Below are 15,415 nucleotides of genomic sequence, written 5' to 3'. Positions count from 1 at the left end.
AAGAAACATCAGTGTTAGTTCAGTTTCCCGTGGGATGTAGTTATTGGCTTGCATTAGAGAGCATTATTGTATGAGGAACAGATATTTCTGTTCTGTTTCTAAATTTTTCTGTTTCTAAACATGAGCACACAGACTCACACTCATTGCCTCCAGAGGGACAGATCAGTAGACTCATGTCTTTATTGATGGAATTACCTGTACCACTTAAACCTAACCTTTCCTCCCTCTCTCCTTTCTTTGTGCCCTCCCCCCCTTCTCTCTCTTGCCAAACATGCATGTTAATGTGGGCTAGAGTGGCCAGAGAAGTCTTTTTTGAAGAGGTGGGCTATACGTAGGGCTTGGCATGGTCTTGAAGAATGATGAAGAATAAAGTAGAGGCTTAAGAAAAGAAGGGCACCCTAGGTCGGGTGAATGACATGAGCAAGAAGTAGAAGTGGGAATGAATGTGTGCTTTAGGGCCTGTACGAGGAAACTGGGGCTGTGAGACCTTGAGAGCCAGGCAGGGGAGTTTATCTTTGATGCCTTAGAAAGCAGGACCCTAATAAGGATGGCTGAGCAGGAGAGCAAGTGACATGCTGAAAATGGTAGTTATGGGGGATTGAAGTTCCTGCAGGTGGAGACCACGGGGAGAGGGGAGAGGCTGGCCAATGAAGGAAGATGCTTTTGCTTCTTGGTGCCCAGGGACAAGGTCGGGACTGAGATGATTTGCTCTGCAGCTACAGCTAGCTTTTCATTTTTTTCTTTCAAATAGCGTGTGTGTGTGTGTATGTGTTTCCTTATTTAAAGACAATCTCTATGTTGTAACAAAATTTGAATATAGAGGTAAGCTAAAGGAGCATTTGTAAACATCCAGAATCCACCTAGAGATAATTAGTGTTGACACTTGTGTTTATCTCATAGAGTTTAGATTATTTTCTGGACATATATGAATTTATTTATAAAAAGTATTATATTATTTTGTAAATTGTATTTTGCACTTGCTGTCTTTCCATGTCAGTACATATATTCATTTATACCACTTTCAAATTGCTGAAGTATATATATATTAAGACTGTTGGTCTCCTTAGTAACCCGTCTCTCTGGATGTGGCTAATGTTTTTTTTTTTTAAAAGATTTTATTTATTTACTTGAAAGAGACAGATAGATCACAAGTAGTCAGAGAGGCAGGCAGAGAGAGAGGAGGAAGCAGGCTCCCCGCTGAGCAGAGAGCCCGATGCGGGGCTCGATCCCAGGACCCTGAGATCATGACCTGAGCCGAAGGCAGAGGCTTTAACCCACTGAGCCACCCAGGTGCCCTGTGGCTAATGTTTTGATGTAATGTTTTCCAGATTTTTTTAAAAAGATTTTATTTATTTATTTGACAGGGAGAGAGAGAGATCACAAGTAGGCAGGGAAAGCAGGAAGAGAGAGAGGGAGAAGCAGGTTCTCTGCTGAGCAGAGAGCCCGATGCAGGGCTCGATCCCAGGGTCCTGGGATCATGACCTGAGCCGAAGGCAGAGGCTTTAACCCACTGAGCCACCCAGGCACCCCCAGATATTTTTTATATCCTATCCTATCCTATTATATTATATTATATATTATAATATTATTAATGTTATATATAATATTATATAACATATAATATATTATTATATATTATGTATAATGTATATAATATATAATATTATTATATAACATATAATATTATATAGTGTTATATAATATATTAATGTTACAATTTTTAGTGGATAAGTATTATTTCAGATACAGAAATGTATATGTATAGAGATACCTGAGGTCCTGTTTTTATTTGTTTACCACCTTCTTATGGATGCCCCCCTTTTTTTGAGGACTGCTTTTTTAAAAAATTTTTGTTTATTTGTTTGAAAGAGAGAGTGTACCAGCAGTGGGGGAGGGGCAGAGGGAGAGGGAGAAGCAGACTCCCCAACAAGCAGGGAGCCTGATGCCATGGGGCTCGGTCCCAGCATCTGGAGATCATGACCTGAGGCAAATGCAGACATTCAGCTGACTGAGCTACCCAGGCAACCTGAGGCCTGCTTTTTAATGGTAACATTCCCATAGTCAAATTTGTATCTTATCAATATATTTCTAAGGCTAAGAAGAAACATTATGTATTAGACACAAAGAAGCCTGAGAATTTAGGTTTCCTCAGAGGGAACTGTTCCTGAGGATTTTTGGAAACTGTTCTTTCTTTGTGCTGACTCCTGCAGGCTATCATTGAGGAAGCTGAAATTCGATGGGCTGAAGTTCAGAGAGCAGCGTATGATTTTAAAAAAGATATCCTAAAAACCATATCCAAGAAGAAAGGGAGTATTTTGGCCACTCAGAAAGTGATGAAGTACATTGAGGACATGAACCGCCGGAGGGTGAGTTGGCAGGAGGCCGGAGCTTAGAAAGAGAGAACAGATTCAGAGGATGAAGACATAAAAATGATCCACGTGAAGCAGCCTCACTCCATTTGGTCCGCCGTAAATGCTCTCCCCACATGCAGATTTATTGCATCCCCCAAAGTGTATGTCTTAAAAGGCACATTTATCAAGGCTGAAACCAATCAGGCTGGGTGAATATTAATAGTGTCTCAGACTGATTTTTTTTTCTTTTTTATTGTTGCTATTTGTTTCAAAATCTGATACGTTTCCTAGAGAAAAGTGAGGCAAGCCTATCTAACCAGGTGACTGCAGGGAGGGGGACAGGTAAATCTCAAGCTCTTTAAGTTCCATTATTATAACAATGAGACATAAAATGTTCCTTCACTTTCAAAGATTTTGTAGCATGTCGAGCTTTGGATCCTGGACATAGGTATGGTTACTAGCCCTAACAATGTATAAGTGATGAAAAATTATATAAACTACCAAGAGAATAAAAGATTGGAGAATCATAAGGCTATTTTGTCAGGAATGACCCCTATATCCAAATTATACACCCCAATAATCTCGAATTTAAAAATAGTAGAAAATTTGCACAAAGCCGACCAAGTTACTTCTGCTTCTTGGTCATGAGTGAAGTGTTTTTTGTTTTTCGGGTTTTTTTCTTTTTTTTTTTTCTTTTTAAGATTTATTTGAGAGAGAGAGCCCACACAAGTTGGGGGGGAGGGCAGAGGCAGAGGGAGAAGCAGACTCCCTGCTGAGCGGGGAGCCCAACAGGGTGCTCTGTCCCAGGACCCCGGGATCATGACCTGAACCCAGGTAGATTCTTAACTGACTGAGCCACCCAGCTGTCCCTGTCGTGAGTGAAGTGTATACCAGCTCCAGTAAATATAAGAAGACCTAAAAATAAGTGACTGAATGTTAGGACTCAAGGTCTGGTTTATAGCCCCAGCCCTACCAACTTTTCAAACCAACCGGGAGGATGAAGAGGAGTGGATTAAAATTTACTTGTATTTTTTAGGATAATATGAAGGATAAATTACGTTTGAAAAATGTTTCTCTCAAAGTGCAGAGGAAAAAGATGCTTTTACAATTGAGGCAGGTATGTGGCTCTTTCTTCCTTTCTCTCTCTCTCTCTCTCTTTCTGTCTTCCTTCCTAAGGTTACCATGGAAGGTAGAACAATGCGTTCCCAAAGATGTCCGTGGCCTAATCTCTGGAGTCTGTGAATCTGTGGCTTCACATGGCAAAAGGATTTTGCAAAGGTGATTAAGTCAAGGATCTTGAGATTATCTTAAAAATAATCTCCCTTGACTCTAAGGGAGATCATTTTGGATTATCTGTGTGGGTTCAATAAATCCCAAAGGAGGCAGGAGAGAGAGGTGGAATACTGGAAACAGAAATCAGTGTGATGAACCTTTAAGGTAGAGGAAGGGATCACGAACAAGAGAGAACAGGCAGCCTCTAGAAGCTGGGAAAGGCAAGCAAACAGATTCTCCTCCAGGGCCTCCAGAAAGAATGCATCTCTGCGAAAACACCTTGAGTTTAGGCCCAAGAACCATTTTGGACTTCAGACCTCGTGAGCTGTAAGATAATCGATTTTTGTTGTAAGCTACCGAGTTTGTTGTAATTTGCCACAGCGGTGATAGGAAGCTCCTACTGTTACGGTGCCAGCACAGCCACAGACAGAGTTGGCTTGAATTTAAAAGACACGCATGGCGTACTTGTTGACACCTTTTGGTGAGTGTGGCCTGGATGGCACCCTTTGAGGGTACTTTGGTCACCTGTGCATCAGACTAAAGCTTCCTGATGGAAGGCAGTAAGCAGATGGGGCACAGGGCCTCTCAAATGTGATTACGTGGCTCCATCCCTTGAATTAACTCAAATATGGGCACTGACAGCTTGTGCATTAGAGGTGGCCACTGCCAATGACACAGAGTTGTGCAAATTAACACACTTGGAACTATTGCCTGATTGACTTGGGATCCCGAAAGATGACAGGCTGGGACAGCTTCAACAACATGAAGTGACTGAGGACAGATGTCAGCTCCTCCACTTTGATGCCCCAGGATGTCTGCACAGGTGCCAGGTGGCTTACCCGTAGAGTGCCTGATAAAGTCAGCTCAGTGGGAGGCGATGCTGTGCCCTGGGGTGCACCCAGAGAACCACAGCCCCCCTCCCCCCAAGAAAGGGGTGGGCTTGCTCCTCTTGGTCTGAGTAGGCCTACCTGGAGCACCGTGTCTCCAGGAGAGCTGCTCTCTGGAAAGAATGGGGAACCTAGGGCTTACACAGGAGAGGGAGCTGGAGACCAAGGGGAACGGAGAGCCTATCGGACGACCTGGGATTGATGGGCCCAAGAGGACTCAGGAGGACCAGCTGCTGGCTGCAGGTGCACAGCAGCTGTGGGGAGGAGAGAACGTGCTGCTCTGGAGGTCCCCAGCAGAGCAGAAGCTAGAGGGGCTGTGTCATCGAAGGATTTGAGATTATGAGATTAGTGTAAGAAAGGAGAGAGGAGCTGCCTCCAGATAGAGTTCCTGGTACTCCAGGCTTTGTGCATGCTTAGGCCTCCTGAGGAGGGGGTTTGAGTGTGAGAGAGGGAGGAGATGAGTGACTTTTAGCCTGAAAGCCATTGCTGCACAAAGCTGACCCTGAGGTGGTCCTGCCCACAGGAGCTCAGACTAGCAGCAATGGGGATGGTAGGAAACAGTGGGATGCCCTAACTGCTAGCCAGAGGCAATGGGCAGCAGCGACCACAGAGCCGCAGTGGGGGAGTCTCCTGGTATGGAAATGGTTTAGGAATGTTTGAGTTGGTGGGTGGGTCATTACTGGGACTTAAGGAAATGGTTGTGTTGGTTTAGGGGACAAGAAAGAAGCCTCCTTGGAGGCAGTATTGCATGGGTGGAGCGTGGGGCTGAGGAACAGTTCCCAGGTTTGGCTCTTGGCCTACCACCCATATGAGATGGCCTAGACCTGGTGGGGCAGGTAAGGCGGGCCAGGCCAGGGAGGGAACCCAATACACTGACACAGCCATAATACAGAGATGTCACATGATCACAGAAAGGGAATTTATGGGCTGCTGGTCCTCGGTTTTCCAGGGTAAAAATAACTTTTATATGGTCTCCTTATTCTTCTTTCATAGCCCTGTTTAGACACTACCTCTTGTGGGAAGCCTTCCCTGACCCAGTCTTCCATTCTTCTCTGGCCTGACTGAGGAGCTTCCGTATGTCCTCTGCCCCTCCCACTACACCACACTGAGACCTGTCTGTGAACCCTGGTTGAATATGTGCTCCTTGAGGCCAGGGAGCATTGTATTTATTCAGATCTCCATTCCAGTGCCTTGTATCATGCCTGGCACCAAGCAGATCCCCAGCCCATGTTTGTTGAATGACGGAATGATGACTGACTTTTAGAATCTCATCTAGAACTGCAAGGTGTGAATCAGATTCCAAAGTCACAACCTCACATCATTTCTTTCTTCTTTCTGAGCTGTAGAAGGAAGAAGTGGGCGAGGCTCTCCATGAGGTTGATTTTCAGCAGCTGAAGATCGAGAATGCTCAGTTTTTAGAGACAATTGAAGCAAAGAATCAAGAACTGATCCAGCTAAAGTTGGCGTCCGGAAACACCCTGCAAATCCTCAATACTTACAAAGTAAGGTCTGCCCTGATGCCCAGGTCCCTGAAGCCTCCCACACCCACCTTTCCAGCCACAGTGAAGTTCCCATGCACCACTGTGGTGCTACACAAGGGCTTGGGGCCCTTTTGTCTACTCTTGCTCCTCGATTTCTCTTGACAAAGCCATTCTCAAATACTGTGAATGTTCCCACAACCCTAGCTGTGCACTGCAACCACCCAGAGAACTTTTTTTTTTTTTTTTAAATATACAAATACCCTAGTCTAGCCCCTGACCAGTTGAATAAGGGGGTAAGGGCCATGCATCTATTTTTTTAATGCCCTCATGATTTTCTTGCACATTTTGAGAATTAACCACATTAGAGACCTGTTTAATTTAGGCCTGTAAGAAGCACTTCTCTGCTTAAAACCTTCCAGAAGAAAACTGTCTTAGCTAAAAATCAGAAAACTGGTATATAATTCCTTATCCACACAGAACCCTTTTGGGAGAGAGGGAGATACTGTTAATGACCAAGCAGGGTCCATAGCCATGAGTGCCCAGCCACCCTGCTAGGAACTGTGCAGTGTTGGAGTCAGCTGACTGGGGCCAGTGTATCCTGCCACTGGCCTGTGAGCTGTGTTTTTTCCAGAAGGATATTCGTAACCAATTTGATAGAGAATGCTACCTTTGAAATCCAATTAAGCAAAATTGGTTTCTGCCCCAGAAATTCCATTCTTCTCATTAGTAGATCTGTATTCCAAAATGTACTTAATGATTATATTTTGAATGTCATTAATAAAACATGTGGAAATTTGTTTTTTTCTTTTGTTAATGTAAGTAATTACATAATATCCTCAATTTTGCTTCTTGGCCCACAAAGCCCAAATATTGGCACTCTGGCCTTTTATCAAGCAAGGTGACTGACCCTGGCCTCCTGCCTGCAGGACAGTTGTGACTGCAGGTTTAGGTAACTCACAGGTGGTCTTCATTTGGCCCACATAGTATCATTTTAAAAAGTAAATTTGGAAATGTTTAGATTAGATTAGATTTAGATTAGATTATTATGTTTGTCCAGCACTTTGCTTTTAAAAATGAAAAACCTGAAGTCCAACGAGAGAGTAATTGCCAGCTTCTAGCAACAAGTTCGACAGGGCTCAGGCTCCTAGTCCAGTACATGTCCCACCTAAGCCAACTGCCTCTCTCTGGCATAAAGCACATAGACAATGTTGTGCTGGCGTTTTGAAATTCATGTGTCAGCTCTCTGCAACAGATCATCCACTCATCAGTAGTTAGCTTATCTGATCGCTGTTACTTCAAGATAAAGCCAGTCCCTGTGACTTGAGCTTTCATAGGCTGGAGAGCTGGGTAGTACATGGCGATATCACATTGGATCTTGATTGTGTCCTGTGGAATCAACTTAAGTAGCACAGGGCCTGTCTGGTCTTGTGTAGAAAAGCCAGGGCTTTGGAGTGGAGCTACTGGTTTATAACATGAAACTGCCAGGTCTAGGGCCTGAGCTCTTTAGGGCAGATCTAAACGCAGAGGACAGATTGTGATACCTGTGCAGCAGCAACCCAGGCCACAGTGGGTGGAATGGGAGCTTCTCTAGCCAGAATCCCAGGGGTCATCATGACTGTAGGCCTGCTTCAAATAATAGAAAGCAGATGGTGGAGCTTGGGAGGAGATGCCTACGGAAGTGCTACGGTGGATGCAGTGATGGTTTGAGGGAGGGAGATGCAAACTCATTTCTTCCGTGTGTCAGTTCTTAGGTCTTCTGGGAGAAATAGAGGTGGAACAACTGTTGAGTTTGGGGTCAGGCCTCACGTGGACTTGAGTGGGGATTCCAACAGGGACCATGGGTCAGTGGCAGGTTTTTCTGACTTGCCACCAGGATAGAGCTCATGCTGGTCTGTGCTGTATTCCTAGTACCGAGGACAGTGCCTAGCCAAAGCAAGTCCTCAGCCAGTATTGTCAAATGAGCTGCTGGCACGAGGTGTGTTGTGTTTAGGGGGTGGGAGGGTGGCAGGAGAGACCAATTTCATATAAATATCAGCACCCACGTCTCAGACCTTGGAAAAGCTTGCAGAATAAGTATTACCAATGTGTTCGCTTTTGCAATGCACATACAGAATACCTGTTACCAAACATACAAGGAGATGTAGAGTGCCAGACACTGGGCTAAGTGCTGAGGGTGTAGGTATGAAGGAGACAAACGTGGTCTCCTCTGTGAATTTGGTGCATGAACTTCAGCCACAGGGGCACCTTTATCTCCAACTTTATGCTGTCGAGCCCTGCGTGGTAGAAATTGGTAGAATGTAAGTGTGTGATGACAGCCACGATGTGTCATTCCTAACTGACTGTAAACTAGTGATCCCCATGTGAACTAGTGCCTTGTGGTAGGTAGAATTCCAGGATGTCTCCCAGGGCTCTCCACCTACTGTATATACCCAGGACAATCTGCAAGGCTATGGGTATGATGGGTTCTACTCTCCGGTTCTGTTCTGTTCTGTGATTATGAATATGATATGGCATAGTTGACGTTATAATAGGGAGATTATTGGATGGGCCTGACCTAATCACATGAGCCCTTTGAAGAGAGTTTTGTCTGGAAGAGGAAGTCAGGAATTTGTAGCGCAGAGGGAATTCTCTAGGCAAGAAGCTCTCCACTGCTGGCTTGAAGGGATTTCAAAGAGCAGAGGGCCACCTCCTGCTAACGATTAGAAAGAAACAGAGATGTCAGGCTTATAACTTAGAGGAAATGCTTTCTGTCAACAGTCTGTGAGCTTGGGAGAGGACCCCAGCTCCAGAGGAAATCCAGCCTGGCTAACATCCTGACTACAGCCCCAGGGGACCCTACCTGGGCAGAGAATCCAGCCATACTGTGCTGGACTTCTGACCTGTAGAAACTGAGAAAAACAATGGTGTTGCTTTATGACACAAAATTCATGGTAATTTGTTACACAGCAAGAGAAAGCTAAAGTGCCTTTTTGGAAGTAGCCACCTCAAGTGGCCGACATTCTGCTCAGAATCACAAATAGCTCGCCTCACACCTTCCGAGTCAGGAGCTGCCTTGCAGTAGGCCTTGCAAATCCATTCTTTCCTGCCCCCGCTCTCTGCATTGTCCCTCTGCTCTCTTTTCCTCCCACCGACTTTCTGGTTTGTAGTGGAGTCCTGTGCTGCCTCCCCTTCCCCACAGCCCACGCTCTCAGTCTGGTGTCTTAACCCAGGGCACTTTCCTAAGCAGAGCCATGTCGTACAGGATGGGGAGCAGGCAGTGAACCTTAAAGAAGGGAGGATTGGTGAGAAGAGGAATGGGGGGCGGTGGCCTCAGTGCCGTGAGGTCCCCAGGAAGGTGGCTGCAGGCTTTTCTGCTAGGTCTAGGATTTTATACCCTGGACATATTGTGCCAGCACACCTCCCCCTTCCCAGGCTTTTCCTTAGCTTGGCTTCCCCGCCGTCACACCTCTTACTAGACATGTTGGACAGCCTTTCAGCAACCTTTCCAGTACCCTTTCCACCGGGAAACCCCCACCACTGTCCTCACATTCTTAGTGCCAGGCACAGTGGCAGCTTTACATGGCCTAGGGTGCCTCCGTCTAGGTGGTGAGCCGACATCTGGCTGGCAGGGCCTAGGCTGTCATGCTGGTCAGTGCCTAGGGAAGGGTGACTGCATTTCAGAGTCCTTGGAGCAATCCCTCCAGAGTCACTGGCTTCTGTCACTGGCTCTTCAGCCCAGCAGAGCATGTCCCACCTCCCCCAGGCTCACCCTTCCCTGCTGGGAGACAAAGGTGCAGCGAAGGGGGCAAATCTGAAAAGCAGGGGCCTGGGGGGTGCAGGTGAAGGACAGCGGCAAGTGACATGGGGGAGCAGCTATGGGCCAGTTCGGGCAGGAGCCCTCCAGGGTCGGTAGTGGTGGAGCCCACGGGCCCTGGACTCAGATTACCCAGGTTCAAGCCTTGCTTAACCTCTTATCCCTATGACCCTGGGCAAATTGTTTTCACTCACCAAAGAGTCAGTTCTTTTGCCTGTAAAGTGGGATGCCAGTAGCACCTAGCTCACGGGAAGTGTTTCCTCTCTCTTCATGTCATAATGGCAGCCACTTGCATGAGTGTTCTCCATGTGCCAGGGGCTCTCTGCTCAGCACTTTACCACGATTTTCTCCCTTGAGCCTCTCCACAGCCCTGTGAGGTGACCAGCCCAAGTTTAGAGAGGTTCTGGGACTGGCCCAAAGTTTTTTTTAGTAAAAGGGAGGGAGGAGTTTGGGTCCTGGTGTGTCCAGCCACTCTGCGGGTCTTTACTTCCCTGTAGGCACCAGGATTCTGAGAAGGGCAGGCTTGGGTTCCTGGATGGCCTTGCTCTCATCCTGCTTAATGAAGAACTGTCTATCCTTCCTGTAGTTCTGAGTGATCATCTTTGCTCAAGACTTGCTTGTTGTTATATTTCAGAGCAAGCTACACCAGGCAATGGAAATGTCCATCAGTCTGGATAAGGAGATCTTGCTGAGAAATGAGTTACTTGAAAAAATTGAAAGAGAAACCCTACAAGTAGAACAGGTAGGAGAGGGTAAAATATGCTATTTCTGGTGTTTGTCTCCTTCTGTCTATAAGCACTTGAGCCAACGTACACCAAGACCCAAGCTACCTTGGTTTTTGTCTAGAAAAGCCTAGACCATAAAAGTCAAAAATATGTCTGGGCCTCTGGAGAGGAAGTGGTATCTGGAGACTCATAGTCCAGTAGAATTTTACTGCTGGGTTAGGGTCTAGAGTCAGAAATCCTGTGGAAATGACCAAACCATTTAGAAATCATGTAGAGCCCAAATAACCCTCAAGAATAACCTTCTTATAACCCTATGGAACCCATAAAGTACCATACTCAAGGTGTCATGAATACAGCATCACAAAAAGGCCTGTAATTAGTGTAATCATCTAACTGGTATGAGAAAAAGTGCATATGCCAAAATACAGTGTTCTATGTACAAGAGGGAGATTTTTCTTTAAACATGTAATTTTCACTCAGTACAGTGGATGCTGGGATGACAGACCTGTGACCTCTGTCCTGAGCCCACTCCAGGGCCTACGGTCACCGTGTGGACAGACAGGTGGCATTATCTGAGCTCCTTACATCTCCATTGTGATTTTGTGCTCTCAGTATTTTGCTGAGCACGTACATTTGAATTTCACCAAGCTAAGTACACGAAGGATACTTCGTGACTCAAGAGGACTTTTTTAGAAAGATGAGGGCAAGAGTGTAAGCTTTGGTGTTGCCAGGTTCTGGCTTTGAACAGGCCTTTTAATGAGATAGGCCTCGGTTTCTGCATGAGTGAAAGAGGTGTCACAGGCCTTGTGGTGACCTGTGAGGACCAGGATGGCGATGCTTTGTCAGCCTCCAATGTACCTAGCCATTAGTACAGCTGTTGTTGGCCTTGTCTTGAATAAGCTTAAGTGTCCCCAGCAGCGTGCTTGGCCCCAGACCTGTCCACAATAACTGAAAAGCCACAGGATGACTACATCTGACTCAGTTTTGTCATGGCATCCAAGTCCTATCCTCAATGGAGAACCGACACATGCAAAGAAGTGGGTCCTGGTACAGAGTAGCCAGGAATAAAAGTAAAGCAAAAGTCTGTGTGCTCTCCCCATGCAGGATTTCTGTGGTTTTTGTTTGGGTGGACACTTATTAGATTACAAGTAAAATATAACATCAGTTTTTAAAAGCCCGGCAGTCACTTGTTAGTATATTTTAGTTTTCTTGTGAACTTTTTTTTTAAACAGCTTTGTTGGGTTATAACTCATATATACCATATTATTCTCCCATTTAAAGTGCACATTTTAATGATTTCTAGTATATCCCCCAGAATGATGTAACCATCAGAACAATATTTTAGAAAATATTTGTTACCCTAGAAAGAAACCCTGTACCTTCAAGAAATCCTTGTCTGTTCACCACCTCATCTTACTCCCAACCTTCAGCCCCATGACCACTAATTCACTTTTCGTCCCTGTGAATTTGCCTGTTCTGGACATTTTGTTTACAATTAGCAATAATTGTGCCTCGGATAAACCTCATTGGCTACGATACTGCCACTGCGCAAAGCTGGACATTTTGTTTAAAAGGGATCATACAAGGTGCCTGGGTGGCTCAGTGGGTTAAAGCCTCTGCCTTCAGCTCAGGTCATGATCCCAGGGTCCTAGGATGGAGCCCCACAACGGGCTCTCTGCTCAGCAGGGAGCCTGCTTCCCTTTCTCTCTCTCTGCCTGCCTCTGCCTACTTGTGATCTGTCAAATAAATAAATAAATCTTAAAAAAATAAAAAAAGTAAAAGGGATCATACAGTCTGTGGTCTTTCACTGGCTTCTTTAACAATATTTTCAAGATCTCTCCTGTAGTATGTCAAGACTTTGTTTCTTTTCATGGTTGAATCATATTTCCTTGTGTGGGGAGACCTTATTTTAGCCATTCATCAGTCGAGGCGGTTGTTTCCCATGGGTTCTTTTAGGATCTAATGAATAAAGCTGCTGTGAACATTCACATACAAGTTTCTGTGTAAATGTATGTTTTCTTTTCTCTTGGACATACAGCTAAAAGTGGAATTGTGGATCATATGTGGTGATGGTGTGGTTAACATTTAGAGAAAATGCAGAACTGTGTGTGAAAGTGGCTGCACATTCTACATTACCACCAATGTGTGAGGGTTCTGATTTCTGTACATCTTCACTGACACTTGTTATTTTGGGGGGTTATTTGCCTGCTTTTTAATGGCTGTCCTAGTGGGTATGAAGTGACATACTCACTGTGGTTTTGATCTGAATTTCCCAAATGACTAATGACATTGAACATCCCTTCATTTTCTTATTGGCCACGTGTGTTTTTTTGAGAAATGAATGAATGTTTATTCAAACTATGTTTATTCAAACCCTTAGCCCCCGAGTAAGTCTTTGAGTTGTCTTTTCATAATTGAGTTGTAAGAATTCTTTATGTATTCTGGATTCAAATACTTTTTGGGTATATGATTTGCAAATATTTTCTCCCATTCTGTGGGTTTCCTTCTCACTTTCTTTAAGATGCTATTTATAGTTTCTAACTTTGGGGTGAGCCCCAGTTTATCTATTTTTTCTTTTGCACTGGAGTTTTTGGTGTTGTATCTAAGAAACCATAACAATATCATGAAGATTCAGTCCTGTGTCTTCGGTTACAAGTTTTACAGATTTTATGTTTAGGTTTATGATGCATTTTGAGTTAATCTTGTGAATGTGAGGAAGGGATCCAGAAGCTGAGAGAAGAAAGGAAATGAAGTATGTGGGTTTGGTTTTGTTTAATTAGGCTCCACACTCAGTGTGGAGCCCAATGCAGGGCTTGAACTCATGACCCTGAGATCAAGACCTGAGCTGAGATCAAGAGATCAAGAGATGGATGCTCAAATGACTGAGCTGCCCAGGTGCGTCAGAGATGAAGTATGTTCATAGTGTTTGTTGTATTAGCCTTTGTCTTTACCATTGTGTGGTTCTCTTCATTTCTTCCTCTGGATTCGAATTACCATCTGATGTTATTTCCTCACTCAAATATAGCTTTGTTTTACCTCGCCTTCTTTTTGCTGTAATTTTCAAATATATTGTTTTTATGTGTCACAAGTCCACAATAGAATTATACACATATTGCTTTATGAATTGCTTTTTCAATCAGTTAAGAGAAGAATATACAATTTTACTGTCCTTTATATACTTACCTAATTACCTTTACTTGTGCTATTTGTTTTCACATGATCTTAAGTTACTTTAGCTTAAGCTACTTTCACTAGTTTTCAGCCTGAATGTCTTCCTTTAGTATGTCTTATAAGGCAGGTCTGCTTGGCAATGAATTCTGTGTGTGTGTGTTTATCTGGGAATGTCTTTATTCTTCACTTAAAAAAATAAAGTTTATTTTGTAATTGTTTTAGAAAATTGTGGAGAGTACAGAGTTCCCCAAATCTCACACCCATTTTCCCCCATTGTGAACACCTTACGGTGGAATATTTATTAAAATTGACTAACCAATATTGATGTCTTGTGATTAATATTTATATATGATTAATATTTGTAATTTATAATTTATAACATAAATATAAAAATATTTGTTATAATATTATTCATATAGACTTGGTTTTTACCTGATGTCCTTTTCTGTACTAGGATCCCATCCAGGATAACATACTACATTCAGTTTCACATCTTCTTGGGTTTTTCTTGGCTGTAATAGGCTTTACTTTTTGTTGTTGATGACCTTGACAGTTTTGTGAAGTGGTCAAGTATTTGTGAAGGATTTGTCTGCTGTCTTTCCTGGGATTAGATTGAGGTTAAATGGTTTTCAGGAGGAAGACTGTAGAGGTGAAGTGCCATTTTCATATTTTATCAAGAGAGCATATTCTCAACATGACTTACCATTGCTGATGTTAACCTTGATCACCTGCCTGATGTAATATTAAAAGGGTTTCTCCATCATACAGTTACTCTTTCCTCCAATTTTCAGAATCAGCTTTTTGGAAGGATGTTACCATGTGCAGCCAACACTTAAGAAGTGGAAGCTTATAAACTATTTGGAATTCTATCTGGGACATTTGTCTATTCTCCATTTGTTTATTTTTTTAATCTTTTATTTATATAAGTATCAATTCATGGATATTAATTTTAGTATATGTGCTGTTAAAGTGAGCATGGATATTAATTTTATATGTTGGGTTATAATCTAATATTTTATTACTCACATTGTTTTACCTTGGGCATTGGAAGCTCTTTCAGTTGGCTTCTGTGTCCATTCAGCATACCCCCATTTTTTGTGTGTGTGAATGGGGGTGAACAATTTTTCTTTTTCTATTCTGGCACTAGAAAACGCTTGTGACTCATTTCCTATATTTCCTGCTCCAGTCCTAGAATTAGCCATTTCTCCAAGGAGTCCTGGTTCCTTTAATTTGAGAATAACATTGGAAACCAAAATCTGAGTATGCTCATTGTTTGCTTTCATTTATGAAAGTTTTGCTGGATATAAGATTCTTGTTTGACAGGGTCTTTTTTTTTTTTTTTTTTTTTTTTTTTATTGATCCCTTAGAATATGCCATCCCACTGCTTCTGGCCTCCATTGTTTCTGATGAGAAGTCAGCCATTACTCTTATTTGGTTTCCCTTGAATGTAACGAATTGTTTTCTCACTGCTCTCAGTGTTTTCTCTTTGCCTGTCATTCAGCATTTTGGGTCTGATGTGTCTGGGTGTGGAGAGAGAGAAACCACTAAAAATAGTGCATGCCTCTGGGAAGAACTGTGCAGCCAGAGACAGGTTGGGATGGAAGATTGTCACTGTATACTTTTATCCATTTAAATTGCATGTATTGCCTATTCAAAACAATTGTTAAAATAAAAAATAAGGGATGCCTGGTGGCTGAGTCAGTTAAGCATCCCACTCTTAGTTTTAGCTCAGGTT

General features: G+C 43.5%; 1 protein-coding gene and 1 pseudogene across 3 annotated transcripts in view; one reads left to right on the top strand and one right to left on the bottom strand.

The window, feature by feature from the left end:
- The window catches only part of CCDC113 (coiled-coil domain containing 113), a 58,510-nt gene that overhangs the window by 40,275 nt on the left and 2,820 nt on the right, over positions 1-15,415 (top strand). For 2 of the 3 annotated variants that reach the window (XM_044256046.1, XM_044256044.1), the window contains 4 exons: positions 2,211-2,366; positions 3,388-3,468; positions 5,857-6,012; positions 10,419-10,526. In XM_044256046.1, the coding sequence (XP_044111981.1) occupies positions 2,211-2,366; positions 3,388-3,468; positions 5,857-6,012; positions 10,419-10,526 (501 nt within the window). The remainder of the gene's footprint in view (positions 1-2,210; positions 2,367-3,387; positions 3,469-5,856; positions 6,013-10,418; positions 10,527-15,415) is intronic. The other variant, XM_044256045.1, reaches the window with a different exon arrangement.
- LOC122914715 lies at positions 11,981-12,065 on the bottom strand (annotated as a pseudogene).

The sequence above is a fragment of the Neovison vison genome, chromosome 7, assembly GCF_020171115.1.
Source record: "Neovison vison isolate M4711 chromosome 7, ASM_NN_V1, whole genome shotgun sequence".
Taxonomy (NCBI): domain Eukaryota; kingdom Metazoa; phylum Chordata; class Mammalia; order Carnivora; family Mustelidae; genus Neogale; species Neogale vison.
Note: the sequence above shows the minus strand (reverse complement) of the source record. Positions and strands in the feature narration are given on the sequence as shown.